Source organism: Diceros bicornis, chromosome 26 (genome assembly GCF_020826845.1).
Source record: "Diceros bicornis minor isolate mBicDic1 chromosome 26, mDicBic1.mat.cur, whole genome shotgun sequence".
NCBI classification, from domain to species: Eukaryota; Metazoa; Chordata; class Mammalia; order Perissodactyla; family Rhinocerotidae; genus Diceros; species Diceros bicornis.
Genome location: NC_080765.1, coordinates 39,264,942 through 39,278,586, shown reverse-complemented (window position 1 = coordinate 39,278,586; position 13,645 = coordinate 39,264,942). Strand labels below are relative to the sequence as shown.

Genomic DNA, 13,645 nt, shown 5'->3' with positions numbered 1-13,645 from the left:
ATGATTATATAATAAACGCTTAATTAGCGTCCCCATTATTTTCGTGTTTCAGCATTCATATGTTAAGAAAGTCCATAAATATTTAATAGTTTAATAAACTTGTCAAATGTTCATATTTGAATAATTTTCTTTCAGATAGTGGAAAAATTACATCAGGAAATTTTAACTGTTCACCTGATACTGAAACTAAAGTTATGGTAGGTAATAAATATTGTCTCTGAATGCTACTTATTTGAATGTGTTAGTTCTAAGAACTTTAGTGTTGCTGCATGTTGGAGGACTCAACTTTGTCATTCGTTCTTTGGGAGATTCACTCTCTGAGAAATTAATGTCTGACTGGGTGGCATAACCAGGCTCCAGTCCAGCTTAAACATTAAAAAGCAAACAGCTAATGATAAACATATTTCACAACCATACTTATTTACCAAATTAACTCATTTAGACTCTGCTTAGTCATATTTTCAGAAACCATACAGTATTTCATAAGCTTCTCTTTCATAGTAGAGTTAAATTAAACCATAAAGACTTATAGAATGTTCAATCTCTAGCTTCTAAATGGTCATTTAAAATATGTGTTTTATTTTTAAAAAATATTTTCTGCTATTGAAGCAAAATCTTATTTTTTTAACAACAACTTTTCAGGCTGTAGAGAAGAAGAAACTTGATGCTGTGATTGATCTGACGACAGAAGGCCTATCAAACTGCAACACAGGTAAAGGATTTATCTTTCTTTTTTAAGAAAGAGGAAAGGGTGATGATTCAAAATGCATTTGACCCTTGTATGAAGTTTGTTTTAGTGTATTAGTGTGTGCGTGTAGTTAGCTCTATGCAATTTTATCACATGTTGATTTGTGTAACTGCCACCACAATCAAATTACACAACAGTTCTGTCACTACAAGGCTCCCTCATGCTAACCCATTGTAGCCACACCTACTTCCTGTCCCCAATCCCTAAACCCTGGCAACCACTAATCTGATCCTCACCACTATAATTATGTTATTTCATGGATGTTATATAAATGTAATGATACAATATGTATCCTTCTGAAATTGGCTTCTTTCACTTAGCATAATTCCCCCTGAGGGTCATCCAAGTTGTTGTGTGTATCAGTAATATTCCTTTTTATTGCTTAGTAGTATTCCATGGTATGGAAGTATAATAGTTTATCTGTTCACTCGATGAAAGTCATCTGGGTTGTTTGGGGCTATTATGAATCTCTTTTCTACCTGTGGTACCTTTTGTCCTTAACTATAACAATAGTGGCTGTGAGAGGACACTAGGGCGTAACATGAAAATGTAGAAGGAGAGTGACAGCAGTGCTCTCTTTCTCAGACTTAAACAAAAAGAAGTAAAATACAGTTCTCTGGGGCTGGTAATCAGTTATAGGGTTTCATCTCTTAATAACTGCACTTGAATGTCTATAGTACTCTTTTGATAAAACATTTGAATTCCACTTATTAGCATTAGTAAAAAAAAAATGTAATATTTTAAAAAACGGAGATTAGTATAGGAAATATATAGTCCAATTCCTTCTCCCCTTTTAACCGGATCCAAACAAAGGTTGGAAGCTTTGGAATCTCCAGGTACATCATGATAGAATTAAAAAACCCATCAGTTTCCAGTTTCATGATGAAGATTAGAAATATAAATTTGAAAAATGAATTGGAGTCCATAATGAAGTAATCAGTTACTTCTTTTTTTTTTTTTTTTATAATTTTTATTTATTTATTTATTTTTCCCCCAAAGCCCCAGGAGATAGTTGTATGTCACAGCTGCACATCCCTCCAGTTGCTCTATGTGGGACGCGGCCTCAGCACGGCCGGAGAAGCGGTGCGTCGGTGCGCGCCCGGGATCTGAACCCGGGCCGCCAGCAGCGGAGTGCACGCACTCAACCGCTCAGCCACGGGGCCAGCCCCAGTTACTTCTTAATGATTAAGATTACTAAATTGTTTCTAAACTACATGATACAGGATTTTAGATACAGTAAATTAAAAAGTAAGAACACAGATTCATTCAGTGCTTAACGAAATAAGTCATACCTCTAACTTGAGGGGCTTCAGTTTGAAATCCAGCCATTGGAAAGATAGATTATGCTAATTCATGATGCTAACTCATGATAATGTGAGTCTATCTTTTAGAATGTCCAGTTCTGAATAAGAGTATAGTTAATCAAATCAAACTTGGGCTATTTCCCATGTTCACAGGCTTGAATGATATCACCAGCTCACCCAATTTCCCAAGCCAGTTGTGGAAAAGTTACTGTTGACTCTTCAATCTGCCTCATTCCACTATCTAGTCAGTTTTCAAGCCCGTCAGTTCTGTCTCCTGAAAAGCTAATGTTACTGAGCAAGGGCTCAATCTGCTCACCACAAGACAAAAACCAATCAGTCAAGAGGCAAGGTGGTGGTAGAGAAAGCACTTTATTAAGCAATGAGCTAGCTGATCAGAAGATGGCAGACTGTCGTCCAAAGAAAACCATCTTAAAGGGAACTGATTTGGCAGCAACTTATATAAGGCAAATAGGGGTTGAGGAGGGGGCTCAGGAATGTCAGGTGATGGATGACTGCAGACTGTTGAGCACCTCTCCATAGACAAAGAGTTTCAGATCTGCTGACAGATGATGAATATGACATTCCTGAGGAATCTAAGAAAAGATCAGTTACTTCCTTATCTGAGACAGAAGTTATAGTTCTGGGCAGGGGTCATAAATTTTCTAACAAGTTATTCTTTCTACTGGTTGCTGATTAGCTTGCCTACATGCAATTCTAAGTGTTTCTACAAAGCACATTATGAGAATAAGACAGGATCAGAAAAAGTTCAAAGCATGGAGTCCTGCATGCTAACATGGAGACTCAGTCTCACTAACAGATCTGGTCCATATATTTCCTTATTTTAGAATTCCATCTCCTTTAGCCTGGTCTATTGTCATAATTTAGTAACTAATATTTCTGCCCTAACTTATGGCTTTTAATGAATCTTCAAAACTGCCTCTAAAATATTATTTCCTATATACAAGTCTGGTTATGTTTTTGTCTTCAGGATACAATCAAAACTCCTTAGGGCCGGCCTGGTGGTGTAGTGGTTGAGTTCCTGCTCTCTGCTTCGGCAGCCTGGGGTTTGCGGGTTCGGATCCCAGGCGCAGAACTACATACTACTCATCAGGCCATGCTGTGGCAGCATCCCATGTACAAAATAGAGGAAGACGAGCACAGATGTTAGCTCAGGGCTAATCTTCCTCAGCAAAAAAGAGGAAGATTGGCAGTGGATATGAGCTTGGGCCAATCTTCCTCACCAAAAAAAAAATATCAATTTCTTAGCAAGATATACAGAATCCTTAATGACTTAAACCCTGGAAACTTTTCTAGCTTTATCTTCTACAAATTCCTTGCCTGCACCTTAATAGCTTCTCAATAGGTGGTACTTCTTTCTCTACCATCTCTCCATATGTATTTCTCTTTGCCAGGAATGCTCTCCCCTCTGTACCTCCTCAGGCTTGTCTGATGACCCCACTTCTCATCCTTTAATATTCAGTTTAGACACTTGTGCTGAACTGTTCCTTCCAGGCAGCAATTGGCATTCCTTGCTCTGCTTACCCTTGGTATTTTGTGCATACCTATATCATAGCTTTATTACATTGTTCTGTAATTGTTTCTTTACGTATCTTTCTTCCTAAAAAAACTTGGAATTCTTTTCAGCAGCATTGCTATCTTTATTAACCTGTATATTTCCATCCTTTTAGCATAGTGTGTGGCGCATAGTGTGTGGCACATAGTATACTTTCCAAAAAAATGTTGAATTAATGCAGCAGATTTTCCACTAATGAGTTTTAGAGGAAATGTACCTTTCTATACTGTGAACGGGAGTATAAATCTTTCTGATATTGACAAATCTTTTTGATATTGACAAAAAACATTTTGTCAATATCAAAAACTTTACAAATATGTAAGCCTTTTGACCTAAAAATTCTTTGAATAGTTACCTGAAGAAACTAAAGTCAAGTGTATAGGGAAGTATGCCGATGTTCATTACAGTGCTATTTGTGAAAATAAAACTTTGGAAAACCTCAATTTTCTAGAAATAAGGGATTACTCACACAAATTTGGTTTATATGGCATAGCAATATTCAGCTATTAAAAATAATGTTGGAGAAGAAGTACATGTATTGATGTAAACATGTTAATAACATAACAAGAGAAAAAAGTTATGAAAGTATATATGTAGAGTCATAATGGAATAAATGGGACCACACTTAACTTTTCTGCAGTAAACAACTAGAAAACTAAACAAGATATAAGAAAAAATTTTTCAGATATTACAGTACAGGACTGCAATCACAGAGAGAAGGGAGATGAATGAAATGAGCCCTACTGGATCCTCCAGCTTTCTTCCTAGACTGTGGTGCAATGAAGGAGATCCCAAGTAGAGGATGGCTGTCTTGCTGAGGTGAGGAGACACAGATAGGCGTTCAGAGAGGCTGAGGCAACTGGAATGAAGGGAAGAGGACTATCAGAACGAGGAAACCACTAAGAGAAAGAGCTCCAGGATGTTAGCATAGTAGTCCTCATGAGTCTTTGCCAAAATATTAAGCCACACATGCATAGAGTGAAACTCCATGAATCTAGGTAAAGAATGACCAAGGAACTTTATGCTGAACAATTTCCGGAGCTCAAACAGAGATGGGAAATGTTTCAATTCTGACCAGCCATAGTGGCAGATTCTTATTGCATATCTGGGTGTGAACTCATCTTAGAGCAAAGGCAACTCCAGCCTTGCCCTAATAAAACCTAAAAACAAGCTTTGAAAGGATCACGCTGAACTGCAAGTAACTCACTGGCTTATCACACAAAGCCCACTGTCTGTTAAAAGAGGACAAAAGAATTCAACACACAACCATGTAAAATTCGTAATATCCATCATCTGATTTAAAAAATCACTGGGGATATGAAGAAGAAAAAATGGAACCATAACCAAGAGAAAAATTAGTCAATAGAAACAAACTTATAAATGACAGAGATGACAGTATTAATAGACAAGGACTTTAAAAGAGCTGATAGAAATATGCTTAAAGATTTAGAGGGAAACAGGAACAAAAGAAGAGAAATAAAAGATACAAAATAGAACCAAATGAAAAAAAAGAAAATACTTAAAGTTCAGTGGATGGAGTAAACAGCATGTTAGACACCAAAGAAGGAAAACAAATTGGTGTACTGGAGGAAGTAGTACCTGATCCAAAGAGTCTGGAAAGAAACTATCCAAAGTAAAGAAAGATTAAGAAAAGAAAAAAATGGTCTAAGGGGAAAGCAATCAGACCTCTAGTGAACTGTGGGACAATATCAAGTGGTCTAACATACATGTATGGTCAGAAGCTTTCCAGTTTAATGAAAAGTACAGACCCACGTAACCAAAAACTTCAGTAAACTCCAAGCAGGATAAATACAAAGAAAACCATATCAAGGCAAATCATAATCAATTCCTGAAAAGCAATGATAAAGAGAAGAATCTGAAAAACAATGAGAAAAACAAGATAAATAGAGAATATATAGAGAAGAACAAAGAATTCACAGTTTTCTCAATTGGAACTGTGCAAATCAAATGACATCATTAAAAAGCTCAGGGAAAATGATCGTCAACCTAGAATTCTATATCCAGGAAATATAGCTTTCAAAAATGAAAGCAAAATTAAGACTTTTTCAGATAAACACAATTTGCTGCCCGCAGACCTTCACTATCAAAAATAAATGAAGTTCTTCAAGCAAAAGGAAAGCAGTATCAGATGGAAAGTGGATCTACACAAAGGAATATCACACCATATTGTGGAGTTTATAATATATGTACTGTGTTAACGTATGACAACAATAGTGCAAGAGATGATCAGAGGAATGGAAGTATGCTGTTGGTAAGGTCTTACGTTACATGAGTAGTATAATGTTATTTGAAGATAGACTATAATAAGCTATTAAAGATACATATGATAATGCCCAGAGCAGTAATTTTTTTTAAGTGGAAGTATAGCTAATAGACCAATAGAGGAGATAAAATGGAATTTTTTTTGTGTGTGTGAGGAAGATCAGCCCTGAGCTAACATCTGCCAATCCTCCTCTTTTGTTGCTGAGGAAGACTGGCCCTGGGCTAACATCCATGCCCATATTCCCCCACTTTATATGGGACGCTGCCACAGCATGGCTTGACAAGCGGTGCGTCGGTGCACGGCTGGGATCTGAACCGGCAAACCCTGGGCCACCACAGCAGAGCATGTGCACCCAACTGCTTGCACCACTGGGGTGGCCCCTGGAATTTTTTAAATAGTCAAAGAGAAGCCACAAAAAAGCAAAGAACAAACAAGACTAATAGAGAACAAAAGGCAAGATGGTAGATTTAAATCTGACCGTATTGATAATTTGCATAAGTGTAAATGGTCTAAACACTCCATTAAAAAGCAGACATTATTGGACGGGATAACAAAAGACCCAAATATATGATAACTATATGGTGCACTTTAGATCTAAATATGTGGATAGGTTAACATTAAGAGAATGGAAGAAGATAATGCAAAAACATGCAAACACTAATCATAAGGAAGCTGGAGTGACTATTATCAGACAAATAGACTTCAGAACAAGGAATATTACCAGGGATAAGGGCCGTTTCATAATGATAAAGCACTCTTTTCGTCAGGAAGACATAGTAAACCTACATGTATATGCAATTAATAGTAGAACTTTAAAATTCCTGATGCAAAAACCAATAGGACTGAAATGATAAACAGAAAATTATAATTGGAGGTTCCAATACTCCCTTCTCAGTAATTGATACAATATGTAGACAGAAAGTCAGTAAAGTTATAGAAGCTTGAGCAACACTATCAACCAACTTAACCTAATTGTCATTTATGGAACACTCAATCCAACCACAGCAGAATACACGTTCCTTTTAAGTGCATATGAAGCATGCAATGAGATAGATCAGGTTCTGGACCATAAAGCTAGTCTCAGTATATGTAAAAGGATTCTAATCATTCAGAGTATGTTCTCTGACACAGCATAATTAAATTAGTCATCAATAACAGAAAGATAGCTGGAAAACCCTAGATATTTATAAACTAAACACGTTTCTAAGTAACCCATGAGTCGAAGAAATTGAAAGGGAAATTTAAAAATATTTTGAACTGAGTGAGGATGAAAACGCAGCATATCAAAATTTGAGCGATGCAACTAAAGCAGTGCTGAGAGGGAAATTACTAGCATTAAGTGTTTATATTAGTAAAAACAGAAAGTCTAAAATGAATAGTCTAAGCCTCTACCTTAAGATGCTAGGAAAAAAAGAATAAGTTAAACCCAAAGTAAGTAGATGATACTTCACTAGAGAAGATAGGGGGAGGGCAAATAAGCACAAGAAGACATCCTCAAGATCAATATTCATTAGGGAAATTAAGACCATAATGAGATACCACAACATATCCACTAGAATGGCTAGAATAAAAACAACTGAAAATATGCAAAGTGTTGGCAAGGATATGGAGCAACATGGAATTCTCATACTTTGCTGGTAGGAATGGGAAAACCACCTTGGAAGTAGTTTGGCAGCTTCTCAAAACATTAACTATAGTCTAACCATGTGACACTATTCCACTCGTATGTATTTACCCAAGAGAAATGAAAACCTACATCTACACAGAGACTTTTACATAAATGGTCATGGTAACTTTATTCATAAAAGCCCCAAACGAGAAACAGCCCAAATATCCATCAACAGACAAATGTATAAATAGGTTGTGGCATATCTCTACAGCCAAATACTACTTCACAATAAAAATGAATAGAATATTGTTTTATGCAACAACATGGATGAATCTCAGACACATTATACTGGACAAAAAAATTCTACACACTGTGTGATTTGATTTACATGAAATTCTAGAAAAAGCAAATCTAATCTTCAGTGACACCAGACCTGTGATTTCATGGGTCCAGAGGTGAGAGAGGGATTGACTGAGATGGGGTACTAAAGAACTTTTGAGGTAATAAAAATATTCTGCGTCTTGATTTTGGTGATGGTTTCACAAGTGTACATTTGTCAAAACTCAAAGAATTGCACATTTAAAATGGGTACATTTTATTGTATGTAAATTATATCTGAATAGTTCATTTAAAAATTCAAACTCTAAAAGTCATTTTTATAATATTAATATTTACATGGGTGAATATGTGTGTTTACATGTTTATATTCATGCAGCAAAGGATCCATAAGGTCAAACACCAAAGGGTTCAGTTGAAACAAGTGGCCACAGTTCTCACCTAGAGATTTAACGAGGAACCTTAAAATAATGATGTACTGGCTCTATTGCTTTGAGAATACAAAGCACTGAAGTAATCATTACTCACTTTTATATAGATAAGGATAAAGGCTGGAGAGTATTTACAAGACACTGGCGTTGGTAACACAAAGGATGTAAACACTAACTGGTTTAGGATAGAAGTCCTATTTTGTCTCTTCTTATCATCATAAAATTGAGTTTCTCTCCTAGCCTATTTTAATTTGCCAGGGGCCTGTTGACTTATTACCTTGAAAGATGGAATGTTAGTTATGGGAAGTTATATTTGTTAGATTTTTTTTTGGTACGAAATTGTTCACTTGAAAATTTAGAGAGGTTATTTGTATTACCTCTTGTATGATGATTAACCTGCAGATTATGATTTCACAAATCTAGTTCTAACTAATTAAACCAGTTAAAAAGGCTGTACAGACTGTCTTACAATTAAAAATATAAAGTCATTACCTCTTCTAAAAAACTGTTTTAACACCAGTAAATAAAGTTAGTCATAAATCAACTTTGAAACACAATGCAAAATCTTGATTATCCTCATCAGTCAAAAGAAAAATACAAGTAAAAGAAATTTCATTTGGGGACATTCACAAACTAGATTAAACAGTTATATCACTTCACACACAATGGTTCTAAAATGGTTTTTACTACTTACTAGATATGTTTAAACTTCTGAAATTTTTGGCTGCCAGCCCTACTACTTCACAACATGAAGTCCCCTTTCTTACCATTGCCATCTATATTCTCCCCAGTTGTTTTCAAACCATTCTTGTAAATGGCTCTATGTTTACAAACATCCTTGTTAACCTAACAGAGCAGAATCTACCTGTAAGACCACTGAGTGGGGATCCCTCTTCCATGTGTAACTTTTCCTAGTTTCCAGTTGCATAATGACTTAAATGTTTACCTTAAGAGGGGAATTTTTGTCACATTAAAGGAAAATTCTCTATACTTGGTACCTTTGGGTCTTAAACTTTTATCACAAGTTTTTCTTCTCATTTCACAGTTTTGTAATTTTAGTTCACATTTAATTACCACCCAAGACGAAAACTATTCTTTGTTTAAAGGCTGTAGGGTTGATTATTGCAGATAAATTTTACTTCTTAAACCTTGTGTTGTTCACAGGAAGTCCAGTATCCACCCTGGAGTCACCTATGAAAGCCGTTTCAATCTCAAAAGAGAGAACTCCAGTGGCACAAAATGCAGCCCAGGTACTGATTGAAATGCTCTGTAAGGGATATTCATTCCAAATTGAGTAGAAGTACCCATGTTACCCATGAAGAAACATTTGGGTCACATTTCAGATTAGAAAGCACTTTAATGTGCCTTTTTAAATGTGCCATTGTGAGTCTACTTATTTACACAATTAAAATAATTTAACTGAATTTTCCAGAAACTACAGAAATTAAAACAAATACATTTTTTAACCCAACAGATTCAAAAAGATTTTTGTTTTAAGAGTGATAACCATTGTTGATGAAGGTGGAAGGAAATGGATATTCTCGTTCACTCACACTTTTCATGTAAATTAGCACAGTGTTTGGGAACACAATGTATCCAGAATGTCTAGGACCTAACACACTGTGGATTAGTGATATTCCAGAGTGCAGAAATCTTAACTCCAAAACAAGCTTATGCTTGAAAAGACTGGGTCTAGCCTCACAAGTTCTTGAAGCATCCTTCTGTTCTTATAATTTTGAGAACTGGATTGAGGAATGGGAAATACACATTGTAGAACTGAGGTTGATCACTTTAAAATAATCAGAACCCACCAATCCAACTCGCTAAACTTTTTATAAATGTGTCTTTAGGTTCTTGAGTCCTTTGAGCACCTGCCACCTCTTCCAGAACCACCACCACTCCTGCCTGAATTGGTAGACAAAATCCGGGATACACTTCCTCCTCAGAAGCCTGAGCTCAAAGTGAAACGGGTGCTGAGACCCAGGGGCATCGCCCTGACTTGGAACATCACCAAAATCAATCCCAAGTGTGCTCCTGTGGAAAGCTACCACCTCTTCCTGTGCCATGAGAACCCTAGTAATAAGTTGATTTGGAAGAAAATTGGAGAAATTAAAGCATTACCACTCCCAATGGCCTGTACTTTATCTCAGTTTTTGGCTTCCAACAAATATTATTTTACTGTCCAGTCAAAAGACATTTTTGGGCGATATGGACCATTTTGTGATATAAAGTCTATCCCTGGGTTTTCTGAAAATCTTACCTGAAAGAAAAATCTTCAATAATTATATATTGTACTACATTTTGTTTTGTTTTTCCGTATTTGAGTTGTTTACAATAGTCCTCTAACACTATTTGCCATCTTAAAGGGCCGGTACAGATTGTGAACCCTTTGTATAGGGACAGTCCCTTCCCTGTGTTGTAAGTGGCCTCTAGTTTCATGAATTTCTGATTTGCATTCAATAAGTGCTTCCAATGGATATATTCTAAAATATACACTCCCATGGACCCATATCGCTAAGCTGTGTGTGTACAATACCTTTGGTGACTGTGGAGCTGCTGCTTAGATCAGAAACCCAGGATATAAGCAGCCACCATTTCCTCTGTTGACAGTCGGCTTTCGGTGACCTGCCTGCGGTCAGTATAGCTACAGGAAAAATCTGCTTTTCACTGAGGCCAGGTCATCCCTGGAGTGTGTCTCCACCAAGACTTTATGAAAATAAATGTCTTCTCATTCTGTTCAAATTCTAAGGGCTATTAATTTTTGCTCCCCCCCCCTTTTGGCTATGTCAATCATTTGGGGGAAATAGTCTGCAGGTTTTCCCTAAATCTGTTTGTATACTTATATATATATAATAAAATTAACATTGTGTGCTGTATACACAACACATATGGTATTGCTTAGGAAAGCATTATCCAACCCACTATTTCAGTTGAGGAAAATGGCGTTGTCTGCCTTATATTTAAGGCTTTAATTTTCTGATTCCTTAATGCAACCCTTTGCTCATTTCCTGGCTGCCATCATTACTCAGAGAAAGATCATAAACTCTGAGGGACTCCAGTAGCTGTGTCCTATGCATACCTGCATCTGAGGGAGCACTGAAGGGAAGCTGTGGCCAGCACAAGGAGCCCAAGAAATTCAACAAGCGGACAGACGTGATAAGTATAAGTCAGGGCCCAATGGGACAAACTGGGTAACTAATACTGAGACGTTGAGAAAAACAGAAAAATAACTGTAGTATAAAAGATATTATGTTCAAGAGAAGCATTCTTTCCTGGTACATAGTAAAAGTTCAGACTTCAGAGGCTCTAAAAAAATGAACAGGAAACTGTTTTCCTTGGCATTTTGTGAATGCCTTCACTTCTTCAGTCATAAATAAAGCTGTTATTTTTTGGTCTCCTGTGTCTTTACTTCCTAAAAACATTACGACTGAAAGAGCCAGATTTGAACTGAAGGTGATGAGCTGAGCTGCCCTCTGTGAGGTCCCATTCAAGCTCAGGGCAATGGAGGGCATCCTGCAGCACAGAACAGATGGGCTTCACTCGGGAGAGGACGGCACCCTTGGGTTGACGTAGACTAGACATTTACTCGCTAAGCGAAGCCCAAAGACTTGACCCCACAGGCAAGATTTTGGTGTGCATCTCCAAAGTGAAACTAGATCCCCAACCAGCAGGTCTTCTGGAATATCTATAGGTACACAAGTCTTAAGGAAAAGAGCTTGCATGATAATGGGAAGAGGGAGGAAGGCTGATATTAGGCCTCTTGGAGGTGATGGCTAAAAAAGCATTAATGTTTCTTGCCATCTGGAGGGGCATGGGGCAAGATTCTCAACTGTCATCTATCAGTGACACCAGAAGAGAGCCAGCCTAAGAACAAGAAAGATCCAGTCCTGCTAGACACAGTACAACTATCTAGTACAGAGAGCAAACACCCCTCCCCCACCCCGTGAAAGGCTTCATGTGCTTTTGTTGGGAAATCTTTATGCCCCCTTTAAGCAACAGAACCAAACTGACGAGCTAAAATTGCATTTATTGAGAAAAGACTATGGGGTAGCTCATGGAATCACCAGGAAGCAAAAAGATTCAGGCTTGGAAAACAGGCAGGAAAAAAAGATAACCTTGCAATAAATCCATGAGGTTTCAAACCTGAGGCAGTTTATGCAATTCATATTCTACCATGTGATGTAAGACCTTTTCTGCCCATTTTAAAGATGAGGAAACAGGCCCAGAGAGCTTAGCTGGCTTGCCCAAGTCACAGAGACCCAGCCCATTCAAACCTAGCGTCCTGGTCCTGGGTTCCCGTTGTATGCCTCGTGGGGACTGGGTAGATGGCACGGGAAGAATTCACCACTGACTTGCCGCCTTGTGGCTCCAGACCCACATCTGATTGACTTATCCTAGGACGTGTGTCGAAGCTGCAAGGTGACCTAGGAAAGCAAACCTCTGGCATTTTTGGTCAATGAGAGGTGCACTCTGCCACTCTTGAGACTCATAAGGTGGGCCTGGCGGCTTTGGATCGTGTCCATGTGGCTCAGCTGGAACTACTTTTCCCAGGATATTCTTCCCTGGCTGGTTCAAGGTTAGCGTTGGTCATGAGACGTTGCCTGAGATTCAGAAACAAGTGAAAATAGCAGTCATGTTTTACCTTCTGAGGATGGATACAGGGCAACAGAGCATGGTGGCTCGTGCATGCTGTTGCTGATCTGTTGGCTCACGAACTTGCAGCTCCTGCAGCTTCTGCCCAGAGCCCTCCTTCAGCCTGTCCAAGTACAGGGCACGTGTGTGCCGCTCTGTGCCTTTCCGACAGGCCCCTGATTCCCACAGCTCCAAGGGTGGAGGTGGTGACATGCAGATGCACTTCCAGTTTGTGCTTGGTCTTGTCCACATCCATCCTTCCTTCCTAACTGCTACCTGGCTGACCTCTGATGACTCCAAGCTCAACACTAGACCCAGAGGGAGCAGTTGGCATAGCTTTCTCCACCAGCTCTCCCAACGCTGGGCCAAGTCTTGCCCCTATAATAAATTCCTTGTTCTATAGCATCGATGCCTCCCTCACTGAGACTGTGGGGAAACCCCAGACAGAGGAGGGGCATCCTGGCTCTGGGCAGTTGAGTAGGGCAGTAGCTTGTCAGACTGTCCTGGAAAGCAGCACGTCTCATACGTTGTTCTCATAGAATGTGGACATCGAACAGACCCTCGGGTCTGAAAGCCAGTTGCAACACTTACTGTGATTTGGGCAACCCATTTCATCTCTCTGAGCCTCCTTTTTCTCAATGTGTAAAATGAAGGCAGCTGACTCCTACATTTTGTAATAGGCTCCCTCCCTCTTCCCCTCCCCCTCCACCTCTTTCTTATTTAACTGG

The 13,645-nt window shown here is 38.4% G+C and overlaps 1 protein-coding gene across 6 annotated transcripts in view; it reads left to right on the top strand.

Annotated features, from left to right (window-relative positions):
* ATF7IP2 (activating transcription factor 7 interacting protein 2) overlaps positions 1–11,681 on the top strand; it is a 57,865-nt gene extending 46,184 nt beyond the window's left edge. For all 6 annotated transcript variants that reach the window (XM_058570075.1, XM_058570074.1, XM_058570077.1 and 3 more), the window contains 4 exons: positions 136–197; positions 643–712; positions 9,450–9,535; positions 10,136–11,681. In XM_058570075.1, the coding sequence (XP_058426058.1) occupies positions 136–197; positions 643–712; positions 9,450–9,535; positions 10,136–10,549 (632 nt within the window). In that variant the 3' untranslated portion in view covers positions 10,550–11,681. The remainder of the gene's footprint in view (positions 1–135; positions 198–642; positions 713–9,449; positions 9,536–10,135) is intronic.
* The last annotated feature ends 1,964 nt before the right edge of the window (positions 11,682–13,645 follow it).